The 23,869-nt window shown below is 34.8% G+C and overlaps 1 protein-coding gene and 1 long non-coding RNA gene across 2 annotated transcripts in view; both read right to left on the reverse strand.

The window, feature by feature from the left end:
* The window catches only part of LOC127512121 (60 kDa lysophospholipase-like), a 32,543-nt gene extending 20,988 nt beyond the window's left edge, over nt 1-11,555 (reverse strand). Inside the window, exons 1-5 of the mRNA XM_051892755.1 lie at nt 11,178-11,555; nt 9,280-9,673; nt 6,290-6,413; nt 4,726-4,837; nt 4,325-4,450 (exon numbers count right to left, since the gene is read on the reverse strand). Coding sequence (XP_051748715.1) covers nt 4,325-4,450; nt 4,726-4,837; nt 6,290-6,413; nt 9,280-9,427 — 510 coding nt within the window. The 5' untranslated portion in view covers nt 9,428-9,673; nt 11,178-11,555. The remainder of the gene's footprint in view (nt 1-4,324; nt 4,451-4,725; nt 4,838-6,289; nt 6,414-9,279; nt 9,674-11,177) is intronic.
* Nucleotides 11,556-18,674: 7,119 nt separating this feature from the next.
* Nucleotides 18,675-23,564, reverse strand: LOC127512142 (uncharacterized). The gene is made up of 4 exons (XR_007930134.1): nt 22,922-23,564; nt 22,690-22,834; nt 22,135-22,249; nt 18,675-20,524 (listed from the first exon to the last, which is right to left on the reverse strand). It is a non-coding gene; the product is annotated as an uncharacterized LOC127512142 (long non-coding RNA).
* Nucleotides 23,565-23,869: the final 305 nt, after the last annotated feature.

Raw genomic sequence — 23,869 nt, forward strand, 5'->3', positions numbered from 1 at the left:
TGTATTTACTGTAGTAATAACTAGAAGTTATGCATAATTACATGCAATTAACCCTAAACCAAACCCTCATCCTAACCCTAACCCTATAGTAAGTACATGTAGTTAATTGTCATTACTCAGTACTTGCACTGTAATAATGACACCTTAAAATAAAATGTAACTGTTTCTCCCCGTTGAAAAAATGTCTTCATGCTTTAAAACAGCTTGAATGTAACTCTACACCCTTGCTTCATTTAGTAACCCATGAATATGCAAATTAGCCCTGCACGAGCTCAGAGATCCACTTGGTCAACTTACTGAGGTAAACACTGCACACTGGTATTGCGCTTTACAACGTCTGACACATGATAATGTGTTAATATAATTAGCCTTTTGCTTATCAAACAGCTAATAATGTGTTGCTAATGTTAAAATATACCAGGATAACCTGGCTTCTCGAGACTCCCCTGCTTCAGAGCATAGTTAATGATATGCTAAAGCCCACCCACACATTGCTGTGATTGGTTACAAGGTAGTTTGTGACGTAAGAAACATCAGCGATTTCAAACCGCATTTTTGAGACTGTCTTCAGATCACTGCAGTTTTAAAAAGAAAATACTCAACAATGGGGCTGACTTATGAATTTGCACATGGTTTGTCTTAAAGCATGTTAAAAACACCACATAGACATATAAACAACATTAAAAATTTGATTTTCACCACAGGGGGAAATAATTCCCTCCCAAGATATACTCAAAATAAAGGGGTAGGGCCTGGTTGAGTTAGTTAGTAGTGTGTTTAAACTCACGGTTATAATAAGGGGCGGGACATTTCCCAAACATACTCAAAGCAGTTGACCAATCACAACACACTGGTCCAGTACAAGTAGTCTGAAATAGAGGTCGACCGATATATCGGTCGGCCGATATATCGGGCCGATATTTGTCTTTTTTTAATATATCGGCATCGGCCGATAAAGCCAGGCACGTCCGCGGGCAGCCCTGTGTTATTGGTGCGGTGGAATGTGCTGCAGCCGCATGTGAATTGAAACTTTTGGAAGATTCAACAACAGTCCTGGGAGATAATGGTAGCCTAAGGCTTAAATTATGATATTTCAAAGTCCTAAGGCCATACAGGTGCTGGTCATATAATTAGAATATCGTGAAAAAGTTCATTTTTTTATTGTAAATTATTTTAAAAAATGAAACTTTCATATATTCTAGATTCCCTACATGTAAAGTAAAACATTTCAAAAGTTTTTTTTTTGTAAATTTGTTGATTAGAGCGTACAGCTAATGAAAGTCCAAAATCCAGTATCTCAAAATATTAGAATATTTACATTTGAGTTTCATTAAATGACCATCCCTACAGTATAAAATCCGGGTATCTTTTGTTTTTTGAAACCACACTAATGGGGAAGACTGCTGACTTGGCAATGGTCCAGGAGACAATCATTGACACCCTCCACAAAGAGAGTAAGTCACAGAAGGTCATTACTGAATGGGGTGGCTGTTTACAGAGTGAAATATCAAAGCATATTAAATGCAAAGTTGACTGGAAGGAAGAAATTGGGTTGGCAAAGGTGCACAAGCAACAGGGATGACCGCAAGCTTGACAATACTGTCAAGTAAAGCCGATTCAAACACTTGGGAGAGCTTCACAATGAGTAGAATGAAGCCGGAGTCAGCGCATCAAGAGTCACCACACTCAGACATCTTCAGGAAAAGGACTACCAAGCCACTTCTGAACCAGAGACAATGTCAGAAGCATCTTACCTGGGCTAAGGAGAAAAAGAACTGGACAGTGAACAGTGGTCGAAAGTCCTCTTTTCAGATAAAAGTAAATTTTGCATTTCATGTTGAAATCATGGTCCCAGAGTCTGAAGGAAGACTGGAGAGGCACAGAATCCAAGCTGCTTGAAGTCTAGTGTGAAGTTTCTGAAGTCAATAATGATTTGGGGGGGGCGTGACGTCTGCTGGTGTTGGTCCATTGTGTTTTATCAAGTGCAAAGTCAATGCAGCCATCTTCCAGGAGATTTTGAAGCACTTTATACTTCCATCTGCTGACAAGCTTTATGGAGATGCTGATTTCCTTTTCCAGCAGGACTTTAGCACCTGCCCACAGTGCAAAAACCACTTCCAAGTGGTTTGCTGACCATGATATTACTGTGCTTTATTGGCCAGCCAATATGCCTGACCTGAATCTATGGGATATTTTCAAGAGAAAGATGAGAAACAGTCGATCCAACAATATACAGATGATCTGAAGGCTCAATAGTGCCTCAGCAGTGCCACAGGCTGATCACTTCCATGCCACACTTCACTGATGCAGTAATTTGTGCTAGGAGCAAGTCATTTGCTGTAATATGTCCTGCCGATCAAGTATTGAGTGCACAAAAGAACATACTTTAAAGAACTTTAACTTTTCTGTTTTGCAAATCCATTTTTTGATTGATTTTAGGAAATATTCTAATATTTTGAAATACTGGATTTTGGACTTTCATGAGCTGTACGCTCTAATCATCAAAATTTAAAAAAAAAACTTTTGAAATGTTTTACTTTACATGTAGGGAATCTAGAATATATGAAAGTTTCATTTTTAAAAATAATTTATAATAAAAAAATGAACTTTTTGATGATATTCTAATTATATGACCAGCACCTGTATATTTACTATATATTACTAGTAAACTATGAAGTGTTGCTTCACTCAGTGAAAGAAACAACGGATAGCACAGAACCGTCGGGAACTGGCATAATGCTACAGCTGGTTGAAGGTTCGCTTACTTGTAGTTAACTTTAAGGACTGTAGTCCAAAACTACCAGCAGCTTGCTTGCTAACATATTAGCCCCAATGTTATAAGTTCTGTATTATTTTTTCCTGTATCGGAGTCGGAGAATTTCACTCTGTGCTTGGGGTGGAGAAGGCGGCAGCACTCACAAACACTGCAGCGTGATTGAGAGCTACGTTACTCCGACAAATATTGGCAATATTAAGAGGATTTGGCATTTCCAATTAATGTAAGCCTGTTACATTCTTCTATAGTCTATTATTATTACTATTAGGTAAGCTACTTTTATTATTAAATTAATATTATAATAAATTTGCCCCGCAATAATTTCACAGCGCATCACCGCATAACTGACGTGCTGTGAGGATAATAAAAGGTTAGGCTATCAGCTCCTCTTTGAAAATGTTTTAAACATTTTTTAGGTCTATTATACAATGAATTAGACCTATAATTAAAATTATTAACAGTCTATAATATTTCCTAACACTGCAGTCATAAATGAAAATTAAGAGCAGCTTTAGGCTACTCCAAGCACCAACTTTAAAAAACAAAAAAAACAAAAAAAAAAGCTGTTTAACACGAAATACTATTATTCTCATTTGTTTCACTATATATACGGGCCACAAGAGAAATAATGGAATAAATTAAGACAGTTATATACCGTTATCAGCATATTATGTTGAAATTCTTCTCTGAGAGAAAATGCAGCGTCAGACAGCTCCGTCACTTTTACTTTCACTTTGAATACTGACCGAGGTTAAGCTTTTACTGGCATAACTTTTCCGCAAAGTTTGCACATTGCTTCTTGTGTGATATCCATTGGCTCCACTTCTTGGTTGGTGAAGTGCAGAAGTGTATGACATTTGTTCGGAAGCATGGTTTGATGCAGACAATAGTCGGGTTTCCTTCCAACTTTGCATTAATGAAAATTCAGCTCAAGAATATGCGCATCTGCGTGTGTTTCCATCAACTGTGTAATGCGAATAAAAATGGACATCAGCCTAATAAAGTGATGTGTTCCGACCAATATATATATATATATATATGTCGCACAGTTATTATCCTCATTAAACCTGTCTAACGTTAACCGTCAAGAATGTCAGAAATCACTAAGAGTTTAGCACTGTTCTTGCATACAAGGCTGTGCAACATGACAAAGTTTTTTAACTGATTTTTATTTATAAAGTTGTATTTATTTCATTTAAATGTATATTTAAGTTTACATTTATGTTCCAACAAACTTGAAAAATTCAGCTTGATAAATGCTCTAAAACTTTTATGTAAATCAAGTCAGTGTTCAATAAATGATGTTAAGTTTAGAAATGTTGTGCATCCACTTATTATTAGTGTGACATTTTAGCATGCAAATGAAGGGGAAAACTTCAAGATAACGGCCCTAAAAATCGGCAGCACATATCGGCCATCGGCTGACCCTGACCTCTAAACATCGGCATCAGTTATAGAAAAACCCATATCGGTCGATCTCTAAGTCTGAAATACTCAATATGTGCAACACAAAGGTGAGTAAATTATCAATTGAAAATGTCACATTACCTGTGAGCCAGTGACGATGACAGGCTTTCTCAGATTCTCACACATGAAGGATAAAGCAGAAGCGGTGTAAGCCATGGTGTCTGTGCCGTGCAGGACGACAAAACCATTGTATTGCTCGTAGTATTTCTGTGAACATGGGGAACAAACTTTGAAAATCTCAGTAGTGATTTTGGCATGCCAACTAAAGAATTGTTGAACTGTCCACTGATCTACCTTCAAGAAATTATCTACAATTACAAATTTACAAATAAAACGAACAAAAAACAAATAATTTATCAGATCAGTTCTGTTCACAAATCAGTATATTCAGTCATGTCTCACTGATATATCAGTTTTTAAAAAATCAAGCAAAAAGCCCTGCAACTCAAAGCCAAACATAAAGATGGTTAAAAGGGAAGCACCTCAATATCTTTTCCAATTTTGGCCCAGTCATCTGGGGTCATATTAGAGGAGTCGAGGAGGGGAGAGTACTCTAAAATGGTATACACAACCCTTGGTTTCTGTTTGGACAGACTGAGGTGGAAAAAAAAGAGTGAACATGTTTAAAATACAGCAAACACCCCGGCCCAGAGTCCTCGAACATTTCATTTTGTCTTCTCTAGTTCCCTATTAGCTGAGCTGGGGAAGTGAGGCTATAAAGTGGAAGGAGGCGGACTCTCAGGTCTCTCTCTGCCAGCCACAGCCATATCGCCATGTCTTTATTTTTTCACTTTAGTTTGTAATTTTTGTTTGGGGTGGTGAGTCCCAGCTTGACGTTATTAGTTGAGTTATTTATTCCTTTTGTTGCTGGGCCCCCCATCTCTTATTTTTGGTTACTTTTGTGAGCAATTTGTGTTGAAATAAATAATTTATTTGGAACACTCTAGCTGTTGTCCATCTCTTGAGTTATGTGTCCCTTCTGACTCCTAGACATTTACATCAGGGACCGTAACAGAAGTGTATTCTAAAAAGGACCCAAACATTGAAAAAGCTCTAAAAGTAAAGCAAAACTTCTTATTTAAACCAGCAAAGACCATTAGGCACACATGGGTTAGTTTAGCTTGATCAACTAAAGATATATTATTTATTGAAAGTGAAATTCTGTTTGATTTCAGCATTGTCTCCTGTATTTAAAAGTAAAACCATTTGTGTGTCAACGGATGAGTAAACGTTGTGAAGCAGCAGACTTCAGACTTATCGCTCTGGGGTGAATCATGGTGTAGCCTAGTTATTGTAATGAAGAGGGGATAAAAAAAGTTAATAAATAAATCATTTAAATCAACAATAAGAATAAAGCTAATGCAGAACTTTATTCATCATACACTTTGATCTTTAAAACTTTGCAGACCTTTTACATTCACAAACAGCTATATTACACACTGCATGAAAGGAAATATTCAAAAAAGAATAATTAAGATTGGCAAATATGTGGAAAACATGTTACATATTAAATTATTAGTTACATTTCTTTCAAAGTTAAATGTTTTGCACTGGTGCATTTCTAGCATGCTCTTACGTGCACAAGCAAGACCTATAGTCCGTACAACACATATTATATTATATTTAAAAAGTGAAATCATGCACCTTTAATGTGCACAATACAGAACTAAGGCACCAAACATAAAATTGCTTTGCTTGCTCCTTTCTATGACAATATTTGACATTTTTAACCCATCCACTTGTAAAATATAACTCAAATACAATTTGCTTATATAATATATAAGGTTTTAAAATAAAGTTATAAAAGCTGTGGAAACATTTTTTATTAGAGAAAGTAAGCATTCAAATACAAAAAAATGAGGGCAAGTAATGATGACAGAATTTTCATTTTGGGGCGAATTAGCTTATTCCATGAAAACTTTAATAAAATTAGAAACCAACAATTCAAACCTGTATTTTGTATGAATTCAACTATTGTCTGGATCTATAAATAGGACAAACTTCTAACTTGATCGCTTATGTGTTTGCATCTGCGTGGAAACTTACGGCAGCACCAGCGTGAACTCCGGATAGCGCTCATACAGTTTTGTATCTTCCGCGTACTGCTCATCATGTAGAATAGGGAGTGTGTGAAGAAACTTATAAAGAGCATTTGGTTCTGGTTTCAGACCTGCAAATATAGAAGAAAAGCCTGTAAAAAGTTGCACCAAATTCATATGCACACCACCATACAAACTTATGGATTTTTATGTTTGCATCCCTCGGGCTCTTTTGACCAGAATCTTGAATATTTGATACTGAGTATATACTGAGCTAATAAGCCTATTGTATAATTTTGCACATTTTTATCAACATTTCCTTACAGTGTAGATTTAAAAAATATATATAATTTTCCTAATTATATATTATTTATGCTGGGAGTTGAATGAAAAAAATGGTTTACATAAAATATAAATATGCGTAAGAGCTGTCGTGATTATTGATTAATCGTATGATAGTGGTAATTTAATCTAATCTATCTGGGACATTCTACCAGAAACGTACATTTTCACTTACAAAAAATCTTGGGGGAAAAAAATATGTTATTCTTAAATCTGAACATTGAGTCATATAGAGGACATGTTAAACTATGAGAAACACATATCGTGCCATCTCAGCATGTTTTTATGATTGAATAAAATTAATTTTTATACGCATTTCACCCCTAAAATGTCAGGCCCCGTCACAGACAAATTTGTATATGTTAGAATGGTTTCCTAATGAATTTCTTTGATACAAATAGCATTTTCTTTTTGGTCACATGTCCCTGATTGTATCTAACATGGTTTTGTAATTCCTATAAGAAATATAAGCAACTTTTTGGTCAACTGTAGTACACAAAATCACAGAATCCTACCTTTACATAGGAGATTTTTACAAAAACATAGTAGTGGATATATACCCCCACCGTCATCTACGCAGTTAAAGAGATTAATTCATCAATATCCCCTTAAAATACTACATTTTTATATCATAATTTCCTGTGTGACAGGACTGACCGTGGCATGACAGGACTGACGGTGCTGTGACAGGACTGACATAATGGATTTGGTTGACAACTGATATTGTCCAAACATGATTTTAATTAAACTAATATCATTTTATTTCAATATAAAAACATATTTCATTTAACAATTCATTTAAAAGTTCATTAAAATTTAATTTGTCAATCACATGGCCAGATACAATAACAATAAACGACTAGAATGGCACAATGGCACAAACACAGACAGGAGTGAAAACAAAGTTGTAATGGCACTACTAAGGCCTCTTGTAGCTCTTTCACTTTGTCCTGGAGCTTCTCTTTCTTAGAACGCTTTCGCCCCTCTCTCTTTTACCTGCGACATACACCACACATGCTGTCACACAACCATTTAAGTCATTTAAAGGTTATACTCTATTCAGCTACTGTGTAGTTCTATGGAAAAATAACTTCATAATATAAAGTACATTTTACTATGATACAGCAAATGTAATCAATAGACATTTTACTGAATAGCACAATGTAAAGTAACTGTGGCACATCATATTACAGCTCAGTAGTAACAGGGTAATACTATGGTAATATATTACTTAGGAAATTACATGGAAATAACGAAAATTGCATGTCATTTCCTAGGTAATAATGTAGATATTACCAAGGTATCACTGTTATTACCAAGCTGCAATATGAAGTGAAATATCATTAATATACAAAGTGCAACCTCAAAAACAGTGCTACACATGCCTAGGTAAAATTGTAGATGAGCATAAAAACCTTCAAATTTACAATGTAATGTCTATTTATTCAAATAATATTTTGCTATGGCATGCATTAAATACATATTATATGCAATAAATGTAATAAAAAAAGAACAACGCCATTCATTTGTAAGGCCTTGTGACAGGACTGTCAGTCCCTGTCACAGGAATGTGACGGGACTGATGTGACAGGGCCTGACAGTCAGCCATTTTAAACTGCCATTACTCAGGCTGATAGCATGCTAGCATAAAACCTGTTAACATGCAAGCAAGGAATTTCAGGAACCTTTTTAGACATGTTTTGGGTTTTAAAAAATTCATTATTTTCTGGGATATTTTACCGTGACAGGGCCTGACCCTTTAGCTCATCCTCCTCAAAAAAAAAAAAAAAAAAAAAAAAAAAAACATACAAAAACAAGCTTAAAATCATAAAATTCAATGATAGAACTCACCCTTGACCAGTGTCAGCTTCACCTCAGTCAAATGATGTCACTTCCTCTGAGTCATACCCTTAAAGGCCTATTGCACACATTTTATGTGAACGTGACAGGACTGACCAAAAACATGGGGGCAGCTGTAAAATAGTATTTATTTGTAGAAATTATGTATAATTTCATGTTTTTAATCAATTGATGTGAATGATAACAGCTTAAACTTATTATTGATGGAGTTTTTTCTCTAAATAACAGTTTTTAGCGTAACAAAACTATGAAAGTTGTAGCTCCAATTTGGCTGAGGACAAGGACAAAAACAGGATTTGTCATTTTCAAAAGTGTTTTTAATGAAGAAAAAAATATCTGAGAACCTAATGAATGACATATTCATTTACAGAACAACTCACAGAAATCAACCATCAGTCAGTTTTAGACATTTTTTGGATGAAATACTTTTTATTCACTTTAACAATTCAAGGACAGATAATGTACGTTTCTGGTAGAATGTCCCATCTAATAATTAATAAACACAATAATTGTGCAGTTTAAATTTCAATCACATTTTGCTAATCAATATAAAAAAACTGTACACAAAGTATAGGCTGCATTAATATTTACACCGACCATTTAAACTGACCCCTCTTAATCAGTAATTTTTTTTTTTTTTTTTTTTTTTTTTTTTTTTAATATGAGATCAGCAAACAAATAATCCCTTAAACGTCTCATACAATATAACACAACATAATACTGCGTAGTGCACAATATTATTCGTATATAAACTCTCATGCAGACAGGTGTGTGAGCGCTGCTGAAAGTGTTTACCTCCTCCAGAATCCTTCATTCCAATGGTTCCGCCGGTGTATATGACCAGGACACTCACCTCCAACTCGTAGAGCGGAGATTTCAGCGCCCGAATCGCATCAGGTCGACTTAACCTGCTTCGAGAAAGAGCTTGACCCAGAGAAGACATGCTTGTTGAAGATGAAGCCGGTGTGTTTCCATTCTGCCATATCGGACTCACTTATATGGTGGTGGCAAACACCTCCCTCTGAAAATCTCTAAGACCGCCCTCAAAAGTCTCAATTGTTCAAATATGGAAATAAAGTACAAGTCTCCATGTGTGTATGTCTATTAGGGTGAGCAGACGTACCCGTTTTCCCGGTTTTTGATGGTCTGTCAATCAGTGGCGAGGCCAGAAATCTTCAAGTGGGTGGACCTTGAAATAGGGTATTAATATATTATTATAATATATTATATATAGACCTATATATATATATAACTTTTTTTTTTTTTTGTACCTGCATCAGCAAATTATTCGCAGAAATTTTAAGCAAACAAGTTTACGTTTGCTTGTTGTTTATTTACTCATTTATTTAATAATTCACTTAATTTTATTATCACGGGAAATGACGTGGACGATATGTGAATCAGTGTCCATCATTTTGCGACCAACTGGTGATTAAGAAAATGCCACGTCGCAATATTGAAAATATTTCCATTTTAAACCATGAAGGCGAGCCAGCTGATCTCACACAAACAATGTGCAAACTTTGCGTGAGAGTTGAGAGAAGTCTCAAACTCCAGTCAGTTATTCATTACAGAAACTGAAAGTAAAAACTGACTGAGCTTTTGGCATCCGACGCTGCAATAACGGCACATATTCTCTTAGAGACGATGAGAGATGAATCTAATTTATTTTCCTAATATTTCTCTTGTGACCCATAGTGAGAAAAAATAGTATTTTTTGTGAATCGAGAAGTATTTCGTGTTAAACAAGTTGTTCTTTACATGAGGAGTAAGCTATCTAACTAATTAGTGCCCGAGTACCGATGGTGTAAGGACCCTATTGGAATTGCTCCGTTTATTATTATTCCGCTTCTTCTTCTTCTTCTTCTTCTTCTTCTTCTTCTTCTTCTTCTTCTTCTCCCAAATGAATCAGATTTTTGAGGGCCTAAACGAGCTCGAAAACTCATGAAACTTTGCACACGCATCAGAAGTGGTGAAAATGTACGTCTGATATGGGTCTCAGAATTAGGCGTGGCAAAATGGCTCGATAGCGCCACCTACAAAATTTTAACGAAGTGCCCCTCGCACCACGTTTCACGTACAGGTATGAAATTCGGTAGACATATGTAACAGCCCAGTCCCTACAAAAAAGTCTCCTGGTGCAAAATCTGAAAACCAACAGGAAGTGAGATATTTTGGATTTTGTCTGCAAAATTTTTGCACTTTTTGATATTTTGCCATGAAGGAGGAAGCTGTTGTTACTCTGGCATACAGTGTCCGATCTGCCCCAAACTTCACATGTGTGATAAGAGTCCTGATTTAAAGACATCTACATGCCAATATTCAGATATATAGCGCCACCTGCTGGCAACAGGAAATGGCATGCTTTACACTGTAATTCGCTCCCTGAAACATAACTGAAAATGGGCAAAGAGGGGGGACGTGGCTGGAACCAAGGTGACTGGTTGCTGAAACCACGCCGGCCTAGCGCGACGTGATCATGTTAGCAGAAGGAGCTATCTATCTTAGATAATATCTAAAATATTAATAAAGATAACAAGTTTATTAGAAAATTCTAAAGGTGCATTGTCAATCTACGGTGTCTTTAAGATATGCTCCAACACCAGAAATTAATTTGATTCGGGTGTGCAAATAACAACACACAAAATCAAACGGGACTTTATATACCCGTTTTATAACCCCAAACTACATACCGTTATAATGAAATAGCGATCGCGAGATGAATCCAGTCAGTGGTACTTAATTGGGTAAAATGTCCATGAGTGTCCATTGCAAAACAAAAACAGCAGGCCTACTTTTTGTCCATAAAAGCGTTAAATCCATGAAATATTGATATATTGTCCATTGTTTGCATCACATTTCTTCTGAATGATCTGCTCTCCATCATCGTTAATGTTAATATTGTGCCAAAATTAAACAAACAAATCCAGCATTTTGCAAACAAACACGATCTGCTTTGCAAAGGAAAACTAGACTCGCAAACAAACAAAGTGATGTGAAAACGCTGAGGAGTTACAAATATATGTATTGTGTTTTACAAATATAAATAAATGAGCATCGTATTTAACAAATAAATACAAACCATCCTACAAATGACATGTAATCTTTGAACAAATACCAAATCTAGTGCATACAAACACACACCTGTCTGTTACGATTGTAAGACACTTTCTTTTTATGAGATCTCTCGGCTTGATTTTCTCACAAATGTGTGCAGGCAGATTTTCTCACAAATGCAGTTGAGCAACTTCCTCTTCTAGAACAGCAGGCACAGGCACATTTATTTGTAAAACACAATACATATTGTCACTCCTCTGCGTTTTCTCTCAAACTGACCTTTGTATTTGCACATCACTTGGTTTGTTTGCGAGTCTAGTTTTCCTTTGCAAAGCAGATCGTGTTTGTTTGCAAAATGCTGGATTTGTTTGTTTAATTTTGGCACAATATTAACTCCATACACAAGTAAATGTATATTTGTATCTGTCACATTTATTATTATTATTATTATTTAAGCTTTAATAAAACAGCATCAAAATCTTTCCACACATGTTTGGGAATCACAAGAACTACTAGATTAAAGTTATAGTTCACCAAAAAATAAAAACTCTGTCATCATTTATTCATCTGTTAAAAACCAGTATGACTTCTTTTCTTCTGTGGAACACAAAAGATTTTCTGAAGAATACTGGGAACCAGTTGAACCAATTTTGGTGCTGATTGACTTCCATTGTTTCACGGTTTCAGAGAGTAAGGACCCAGAATACATTGTAGGTACAAAAAATATGTAATTGACACATTTTTCAAAATATGTTCCACAGAAGAATGAGTCATACAACTTTGAAACAACATGAGGGCGACAGAATTATTATTTTTGAATGAACTATCCTTTTAAAATTGACACACAAAAGCATGATGTCTTCCAAATACAGAGCAATGTTTAACAGTTTAGAGAATCTGAGAGAAAGAACTACATCTATAGCACGAATTGTATTTATCGTGCAATTGATATACGCAAAAATGAGTTTTTACATGCATATGATACGCACTGTAAACCCCTTTGGTAGGATTATTGGTGTGGGTTACAAAGTGCGTATATGCACGTGAAAACTGCGTATCATAAACATGTAGCCTACGCATTTCGTGAGAACAGACTGGTTGACACACTGAAGTACAACTGTTGGGTGAGTTGCTATGTTTTGCAGACATCAAATAGAGTTCTGATGTTCCAGCAAACAGCTGTAACAATTGAACTTGCAGTTTAGAGAATAAGAGAAATGTGCCAAAGCAACTGAGAAAAACTGTAGTAGTAAAAAAAACAAAAAAAAAACAGCATGTTTGATGATCTCTTGAGATTAGGACTAAGGATTTTGATAATTTGCCATTTAGTAATACCATAATATTACACTAAATAATTTACCATTTAGTAATATGAAGTTCATCCACAGGTTTTCTCATTTTTCCAGGAAACAGAACAAAAATGTTTTGACATTTCACAAATTATGCAACTTTTGTGGGCTGCTTCAGTGAAGTTTCATCACAAACAGTCATAAATCCATCAGGTGACACTGTACAGTATGACAACCGGCAAATGCAACTCCCAAGAAAAATATAAAACTGAAGATACTGAGATAGTTTCATGAGCAGTTATGAATCCACATAATCACAGGTTTTAAAGTTTGTTTGTTTGTTTGTTTTTCATACAATTTGAGACTTTATTCTAGGAACATTTTTTCCAATCTTTAAGCAGATCCTTAAAACAGTTTAAAAAATAAACAATTGATCAATTTACTAACAATATAGAACAATATGGAAATACCTTTAGAGTATAACATTCACAATGCAATGCTCAATTTTACGGAGCCCCTAAAGGGACCTTTGCAAAAATAAAAATATACAGAGTTTCGCGTGCGCACGAGAAACTTATGGCGTGCACGCGTTACATTTTCCGGTTTGTGTATACTAAAACCTATTTCATTTGTGCGTCACTGCCTATGAAGAAATCAAGAGTATGCATGCACATGAACTAATAAAGATCTATTTGCTCAAAATTATGAAGAAAATGCGAGTATAGATGAATTAATAAAGATCTATTTGCCCAAAATTATTAAGAAAATGTGAGTATGGATGAATTAATAAAGATCTACTTGCTCAACATTATACAGAAAATGCGAGTATGGATGTGCATGAATTAATAAAGATCTATTTGCTTAAAATCATGAAGAAAATGCGAGTAACCTATGGATGAATTAATAATTATCTATTTGCTAAAAAATTATAAAGAAGAAGATAGTATGGACGCGCATGAATTATTAAAGATCTATTTGCTCAAAATTATGCAGAAAATGCGAGTATGGATGTGCATAAATTAATAAAGATCTATTCGCTCAAAATTATAAAGAAAATGAGAGTATGGATGTGAATGAATTAATAACGATCTATTTGCTGAAATAAGGCTTTCGTAGGGCAGTTTATATCATGACCTTGTGTCTGCCTTAAAGCATTCTCTGTGACAGCCGGGAAACCGCGACATGAATAGCACTTCCCTAACGAAAGCCACATTTTGAGCACTTTTTACTGTATAAGCCTTTTTTTTTTCTAAGTGCTCAAAATGTGGCTTTCGTTGGGGAAGTGCGTCATATTTCAAGGACATTTTAACGTATTTAACTCTGTGGCATCCAAGAAATCACGCTGGGAAATTAGCTCAGTGTGCATTGTCATAATGCCACGTTTAATGGTTCATGAAAAAACATTGGTACAGTAAAAATGATAAAACTTTGCATTTCGTTAGGGCAGTGGGCCATATTTATATTGTCCCATATAAAAATACTGGAACTGTGAAACGTAGGCCTACTAAAATGTAGTATTTCACAAGATCAAACGCCCCTTTATTAAACCACTTTGTCGGATTTAACTCATCCTTACATATGGCAGAGAAATGCTTATTTTCTTCATTCAGTTCTAACAGCGCTTATTGCGAGCAGAGCCATTGACATAAAGGACTTTAGATATAAAGGAAGGCACATGTTTAAAAAAAAATTAAAACGAATAATTAGCTGAATTCATCCTAGACGAACTGGTCTAAGAAAGCCAGATTTTGAGCAAATACAGCTTTATTAATTCATGTGCACCCATACTCTCATTTTCTTCATAATTTTCATGATTTACAATTTTCTTTTCTTTTTTAAAAAAAATAATATTCAAGATTTGATCAAGTGGCGTTCACTAGATGTCACATATACAGTACAGGCCATACGAGATTGATTCATACACGTAAAGGTGAAGAACCAACTCTGTGTATTTCTGCAAGAAATGTATTCCCATCAAACATATTTTAGTGGACTGTCCTGCTTTTAGACAAAATTTTTATGTAGTAAGCTCACTTACGGTCTTGTTTAGCGAGATATTACTAGAAGAAGGTTTTAGAATTTTTATCACAAGGTAAATGTAATAATGTAAAACATCTTGTATATTATTAACTGCTGTTTTTCTATCTTTTTGTTTGGTTTTTATTTTTATTGTATGCAACTCTTGTATTTCTGTAACTCCGTTACTGCCAAAAAGAGCCTGAGATGCTGACATGACTAAAAAACTACTGTAGGTTGTAAGAATCTGAACAAATACAGACATTAAAGATCCTTCCTCATACAGGTCACATAAGCTGTATGCATACAAAGAGTGAAATTAGAGGTTAAAAAACAGAATCTGTAATGTTCATGAGAAACTCTGGATAATTAAGAGAGGAAGTATCATTCCTACTCCAACAAATAAAAGCCTTAATAGTATTTCAGTCACACAGAGTCCTGTGTGATGGACAAATATTACATTCTGTAAAGAGCAACTGAACTGTGAGGATTTATGATGTTTGAGCCATTCAGTGACAAAACAGGTTTGGCAAGTCAACTGATATCATTTAATATTAAGAAGGTCCAAACAGCAGCACAAACAGAAAATGTGTGGTTTAGTTTCAAACACAAGGAGTAAAATGTTACAATTCACGCCATAGTCCGGGTTAGCTGTAACAGACCCTGGGGTGAGATGTAACATCATGAAATAAGGATTATAACAAAAATAAAAAATTTTGAAAGCTTTTTATTCAACTCAGACTTTTTTACATAATTGCTGTGTGTGTGTGTGTGTGTGTGTGTGTGACATATCAGGACACAAATTTGTATAATGACATGGGTATGATATAGGTATTACAAGGAGAGGGTGACTTATGAGGACATTACTCCATGTCCCCATTTTTCAAAAGGCTTATAAATAATACAGAATGAGTTTTTGTGTGTTTACCCAATTTTTGATGAACTTATAAAAATATTGAACTGCAAATGATAACTTCACACACATTTGAAATTGAACCATGACATTATATCACTATTTGGACAGGACTACTTTTCAAATGTCATTTGAGTTACAATTATTATTACCGACACCTGTGGTTTCATGTTCTGATTCATACAAGACTTAAATCATTATTTTGTTTTGTTTTTACAGAGGAGAGTGTGTGTTTTCTAGACATGGGTGTTACAGAAAGTCATGTGCTGTGTTTGCAAACATCATGTACAACGCATGTCTTTAAATTAATTATTTATTGATATAATTCAAATTTATTAAAAATCCCTATTTAAGTGAATTTCACTTGATTTTATAAAAGTGGCTGTTAAAAATAAACTTGCATAAGTGAGCAGAACAATTTAGACATGTACCTTACTATTACCTGAGACTGATATTAAAATTGTCTTTGCAGGTTCTGTGATTTGGCTCTATTTATTAATTTTATTTATTTATTTATTTATTTATTTTTCTGTTGTATACCACACATATTGAAATTAAATGAAAGCATGCTTTGAGCATAAGACTGGTGCACAAACACCAGCTCAGGGAGGTCAAAACACATGAAGAGACGTGTTAGAATAATACAACATCAGCAACCACAGACATTCGCATCAAAACTGGATTACATTTTTTTTTTTGGAGTACTGTTAAATTTGCGCAAATAACAGCATGTAATTTGCTCTGGAATTTTTATAGAGGTTGTCTGAGAAAAACACACATGGCAGATTAGGATGATATTCTGCACTCATTTGAAATTGACCTTCTATGACATAAAATTCACTTACATAAAATTCAATACATTTAAACGATCTCATGGATGTGGCTGTTGTGGTTTGTGATCATATGGGCACCAACTGCTGCAGTAAATGTGGTGTATTTAAATGACTTTGACATAGCCCTTTTATCTTTACCCGTGATAGCCTACAGAACTAGACTGAGAGACCATTTAAAGGCCTTTGCAGGTGTTTTGAGTTAATTAGCTGATTAGAGTGTGGCACCAGGTGTCTTCAATATTGAACATTTTCACAATATTCTAATTTTCTGAGATACTGAATTTGGGATTTTCCTTAGTTGTCAGTTATAATCATCAAAATTAAAAGAAATAAACATTTGAAATATATCAGTCTGTGTGTAATGAATGAATATAATATACAAGTTTCACTTTTTGAATGGAATTAGTGAAATAAATCAACTTTTTGATGATATTCTAATTATATGACCAGCACCTGTATATGTATCTTGCATTCAAATTATACAGTGATCATACTATCCTTACTAACAGTGATATTAAACACATTTTAGGCTTAATATTTAGAAATACGCATTGTGCATTGTGCAATAAAGAAGAACTGCAAATAAAGTTTAATTAAAATATTTATGTCAGTACGTCTGTAAATAGTCAACATCTGAAGCAGATCAAAACCCTTCATCAAAGTTGTCCTAAAACCTTCTTCTAAGGACAACTTTGATGAACTTTTCTGATCCACTTCAAATGCTGACTACTGTATATTAATGGGTTTTTAGTTAGTGTGAAATGAATGTAGGCCTATTTTAAATGCATTTTGGTAGGGTTTTTTTACTAGGGCAGACTCTGCATCCATTGCCTCTGACATGTTTTCTCACCGTCGCGTACTTAACTTGGAAACTCTTAAGGAAATCCAGAGTTACCTAAACTCATAATTATGAGTTACGCTGATGTTCATGTGCATTTTAAATACACTCTTTCTGACATTACTTGAAAACACTGTAACTGCTGAAGCTAAACCTTGACCCCCATTGGCCTGCCCCAACTTCCTACTATTGGTTGAACCACAATGATTGATATGTTTTGAACACGCCATAAAGCCAATGCCACCACACTCACCAACAATCGGTTTTGCTGTACTTTTGCTAAGCAACCGAACTCGATGGAGTGCACACTATTGGGAATCTGTGTTGCAGATTTTGGCACATTTGTCAGAAGGAAACTTTAGAGTCTAGAAAGTCTTTGTAGCTAAAGACACAAGTCTCGCCATGTATTTCAAATCTGAGAATGATCAAAATATTTTTAGATGATGCTATATAATTGTTTTGAAGAGACATTCTTTTTGTGCAAACCACAGAAAACATGAGGTATGAACTGAAACATCTAGTTTGTTTCTGCTAATTGGCTGTAAGGGCAGAATTTTCAAACCCAACTTTTGCCTATAGCTCAGATGTAACGATGAGAAATTAAAAAAAAAGAAAAAAGATTTAATTTGTTAAATTTTTTTAAGTACTTTAGTAATTTATTTTTGTTGAATCCTATGTTGACCTGTTATGATTAAATGTCCAATTCAATGAACAGTATTTGAGATCTACTTGTTTAGTATAAAAAATAGTATTGGCCTTGATAAAAGTTTACAGGAAATATGTTTTGAGTTGCAAAAAATAATCATAGGTAAGTTTTATAATTATGACCTTTACCTTTTTTAATAATTTGCTCACACTTTGAATATCAGGTAGGCTATTGTTTAATTTAATTCAATAGCACTTTTCACAATTTTGCATGGTTGCAAACAGATATACATACATACAGAAAGTAGTTACACAAGTAAATATTTGTAATTATGACAAATAAAGAAAACAACATATAGTCAGTTTGAAATGGTGAAAGAAATTCATGTATCTGATCAGAAGTTTTATAACATTTGTGTATTCCTAATGCACTTCAGTGCACCTATACACTTTCCCTTTCGAAAGGGAACTCAACTCTACGTTTCAGTACACTATGGGGAACGTCACATGTGAACCGGTGTCTGAAAGCAAGGAATTAAACCACTCCAATCATATTGGCCGGCGACAGCCTATGACATCATCATAGCGCGACCCGGAAGTATATAAGGAGTGCCTAGAGAATCAGTCAGTATCTTCTCGTCTTTCGGGACTGTTCTGTCTGATCACAATTGTATCGACTCCGGTAAGGAATTCTCTAATATGCCTTACAAACGTTCAAGAGAGTGTGTTCATCCGTGTCCCAGGTTTTGACACTTGATATACACATTTCTGGGCGTTTTCTGTCTGGGAGAGGAGCGTGCATAGACAGTGCTTGAGGGCGCTGCTGATGTTTTTGGGACGCGCTTCTGGCAGGCTGCGGCTGCCATGAGGGCGCGTTAAGAAAGGGACCGCACGCGGACGGCTCGACGAGCGGTTCCTTTCTGTCCATAAACGCTGCAGCTCCCATAAGTTTTTCATTCCTTCCGGATCTCCACGTTTGAGATCGGGAGGGCATGGAAAAACCCCTAGCCGTTCAGATTTGTATCTGAGCCCAGACAGACAGGAGGAGGAAGAAGCGAGAGTGAGATGGGTGATCGATTGTAAACACCGCTGCGTTTCTAATCGATCCCCCAGCTGCAAAAGTGCGATTTATATCTACCCTCTCCTCTTCTTCTTCCACCTCCTATGTATGTATGTATGTATGTATGTGTGTATTTTTTTATATATATATATATATATATATATATATATATATATATATATTTCACTAAAAAAATGTTGGGTTAAAAATAACCCAACAAGTAACCCAACTATGGGTTAACATAGCACCTTCCCAACTGTGGGTTATTTTTAACCCAATGGTTGGGTTAAAAGCCAATTGGGTTAAAAATAACCCAACAGTTGGGTTAACTATTTACTTTTATTCATGACATTATTATAATATATAAAACATACTTTGTTTTCTAGATTGTTTATTTGTATAAAATAACATGTTTTAACAAATATATTTTAAATTACAAATGAAATATTGTGGAGTCATTTAATGTAAATATCATAAATGTACGTACATCAATTCAAAACAAATTTGTACAAACAGTACACATTCAAAACCTACACAAACATGTACAGAGTAAACTCAAACATAAATAAAATATGTATACAGAACACACAAAAATTCAAAATGAACACTACATTTAAACCTACTCAAAAGTGTACAGTACAAATATTAAATTCAAACCTATAAATTTGTACAAACAGTACACAATTAAAACCTATATTTAAAACCTTCACAACCATGTAGAGTAAACTCAAAACACATAAAATGTACATACAGAACACACAAATACAAAATGAACACTAAATGAAAAACTACGAGTACACATAAATTCATAACATTAAATTCTTCAATAAATAAACATATCTTTAATGAAAAGTCAACACTGTAGATTGTATGCATTGATGTGCTGTAAACATACCTTAAGTAATAAAACCACAAATATGTTGGACCTAATGATGATGATCAAAGTTCTTAAGGAGGCAGCAAAGTGTGTTAAGGGAACCCCTCTTAATACACTAGTCAACATTTGAAGTGGATCAAAACCTTTCATCAAAGTTGTCCCTAAAACCATTTTCTTAGGACAACTTAGTTTTTAGGACAACTTTGATTAACTTTTTTGATCCACTTCAAATGTACTACTACTGTATATTAAAGTTTGCATGCTACAAAACCTCCTAAATGGGAGCAGAAGGCTTTGAACAGTATTTCATATGTTAAAAAAATAAATAAAAATAAAAATTGAAATATACATGCATAGCTTAAAATAAGATCTTCTGTTCAATGCCACAATGAAAAAATAATGTTATTTTAAAAAAAAAAAAAAAAAAAAAAAAACTTGGGAGTTCTCTTTGTCCTCAAGGCATCAAGTCATGTGGATCCCGGCTTGTCTCACTGCTCAGGTAATGCGCCAACCTTCAAAGAATAAATAAAGTTCAGTTGGCATGCACTGTGACAACATAAGCAGTGTTAAATTAAGTAAAAGTTACACTGAAGCAGTGCTGTACTAAATTAAAATATGGTCACTGAATTGCAACTGCTGTTAAAGGGTTAGTTCACCCAAAAAAAAAAAAAGAAGAAAAAGTTAAATTAAATTCGGACTTATTTACACAGTTAAAGAGTTGCATTCTCATGCTAAACATGACCAAAGTTTCAAAACACGAGTTGTGTGAAGCATGTATGTTTGATTTTGGTGACGAATGCTTTGTAAACAAGTCCCAGATCATGGGCGGTGAGTAAAACTGCATCAAATGTCTGTGTTTTATTGGCAATCGCCACTCAAGTGTATATAATGTAAACGACACAAACATTTTTGTTCCCTTTTTATTTATAATGATGTTGCAGCTTGCAGACGATCTCTACGCAAAAGCTGCGCGCTCATGACTCTTTAGTTCTGCCCACAGCAGGCACGCCTCCAGGGGCTCGGCTTTTGTGGAAAGGCTTGTTACAGAATATCTATCTTTTATAAATATGATAAAACTAATATGAAGGATGCAATACTACTCTATAGGTACTCAAGATTAACATGAGATTGGCAGAAAATGTTGCGTTACCTACCCTTTAATAACTCATGTCTTTCTAAACCTCAAAGACCTTTTCAGAACACAAATGAAGATCTTTTTAATGAAATCTGACAGATTTCTGTCCCTCTGTTGACAGCTACGCAACTACCACTTTTAAGGCCCACAAAAGGTAGTAAAAGACATTAAAGTAATCCATGTGACTCCAGTGGTTTAACCTCAGTTTTAGGAAGCGATGCAAGTATATTCTATATTTTATTCCCTAACCATAATTTTCCACTTTATTTACAAAATAATAATCTCCAATGCATGTTCACAGGAGCACCTCAACACATTCATGTTGTTTTGATGCAAGAGCAGACGTTGTTGTGTAAATGCAAAAGTTATGTTTTTTTTTTTTTTTGCACAAACAAAGCACTCGTGTCACTTCATAAAACTGAAACCGTGTCTACACCGGACGTGAGCAAAGCGACACATCAAAAGAAAATAGAACCTATTATAATCAGTCGTATTGTCTACACTGGATGCGGCGCAACACCAAATTCCTGAGTAAACGGATTCCCTGTTCTATTTCTGATGTAGTCCGAGTGCTCTGCAACGGTCGGTTTGTCGCGTTCTGTGTAGACAGCTTTTAGCTGTTGTGGTGCGATGCGACAAAAGTCTGGTGAAGACAAGATGTGAGGTTAAACCTCTGGAGTCACACTGAGAACTTTAGCAATGTCTACTACGTTTCTGGGCCTTAATTTTAGTTGGGTGGACTGTCAATACAGGGACAGAAATTTCTCTGATTTCTTTAAAAAGAATTTGATCTGTGTTCCAAAGATGAGTGAAGGTCTCATAGGTGTGGAACGACATGAGGGTGAGAAATTAATGATAGAATTTTCATTTTTGGGTGAACTAACCTATTAACAAGCAGAATAACTAAAGGAAAGGAGAAATGGATCCATATGTATACAGAGCAGTGTAATTTATCAAAGCTAATTTTGCAGTGTTGCTTTTACTTACAGGCTGAATGTCAGTTAAGCTGTGCTTCATTTCAGCACCATTTTCCCATTTGTGAGGCATGGCGATGATGGCAGGACAGCGGGAAGGGTTTTGAAGGCAGTTTCTCCATGACCATCTTTGAAAGACAAGTTTAAAAACTTTAATTTATACCACGTGTGTGTGGACAAATTTCACATGCACTTAGACATGGCCAATACATTTTTTCCCAAAATAAAACAACCCTTCACTATTCTGAACATCATTAAACTCACCATTCCAGTTTTTGTTCCACAGGATCAAATCCATGCAGTTTGTTGAGGTGTTGTATGTCTAATTTACACATTAGCTTGGCTGTGAGGAATTCTTGCATTTTTTTGATACTAAATCGTTGTCAGTCATCAAACAACTTGGATTCTGTTTAAATTAAAACATAATGTATTAAAACGAATAAAGACAACTGAGAAAAAAACAAACAAACAAGAGTAATAAACTGTACCCTAGTGTTTCCCAAACAACCTGGCTCTGTAGTAGCCCTAGCACTGCACATTTTGTCTCTCTAATCCTGATTCAACTTACCAGCTTGTTAGTCGAGAGACTCCAAGGCCGGAAAAGGGTGTCAGATAAGGAAGTCATCCAAAATGTGTATTGCTGGGGATACTCTAGGACCACAGTTGAGAACCACTGTCATCCAGCAGCATAAAACTTTCATCCACTCCTTGCTCTGTGTTACAATAAAGCAGAAAAATTAAATATTTTCAGTAAAGTAAATTAGTCTTTAAAAAAGTTGTAATTTATTTAAATAGATTACCTTCAAATGTTTCCATTAAATAGCAGGTTGTTGTAGTCTTTGCTTCACAGATTATTCCATTTGTCTAAATCACAAGTATAAACACATTTAGTACAACAAAAATGCAAAAACTGACATAGCTTCATAAGAAACAACAGTATAAAGACATGCATTATGAATATACCACATTTCTGCAAATACCAGATTTGCAGTTAGTGTTACTACGGTAAACCTAATAAACAGTAAATCTAGGTTATTTATAGATAAAAACACATTGTAACTGTCGTTAACTACTCATAAACTAATCGTTCATTGGTTGCACAACGTTTCTCCCTTTTTTTTTTTTTTTTTTTTTTTCTTTTTTTTTTGCGTAGAAGCTTTTGGGAACGATTGAATAATAATTCAAACAGCTCTGTTGTGGTGCCGCATGACCGAGAATCGAGGACCGAGCTTGCGCTTCGTAGGCCGAGCTGATAAACGGTCCGTGCGCCACGGCTCAAATAAGAAGTGCTCTTTCGTTCCGCATTTCTAATCACACCTGTACAAAAAAAAGTACAAGCTTGAAGCTCAAATTTAGCTGTCATATTATGAAAGATTATCACAAAGACCGTAAAACATGCGTAATGTTGGATAGTGATTGCTGAGACCTAGCCTTCCTTAGTTTAGCGATTTTTTTTTTTTTTTTTTTTTTTTTTTTTTTTTTTTTTAATATATATATATATATATATATATATATATATATATATATATATATATATATATATATATATATATATATATATATATATATAAATATATTATTTCACAAGACAATATTATTAGTTACCATTGTAAGGTAATACATCTCTAAGCAGTTTCGCTAGTATGTTTACTTTATCACTGCTAGCGAGCTGACTGGGATAGCTAACGTTAATCATTTCCAGTCGATCTCACTTACCGGAGAACATTAAAACTGACTAGAAAATTACG

Source organism: Ctenopharyngodon idella, chromosome 5 (assembly GCF_019924925.1).
Source record: "Ctenopharyngodon idella isolate HZGC_01 chromosome 5, HZGC01, whole genome shotgun sequence".
NCBI lineage: Eukaryota > Metazoa > Chordata > Actinopteri > Cypriniformes > Xenocyprididae > Ctenopharyngodon > Ctenopharyngodon idella.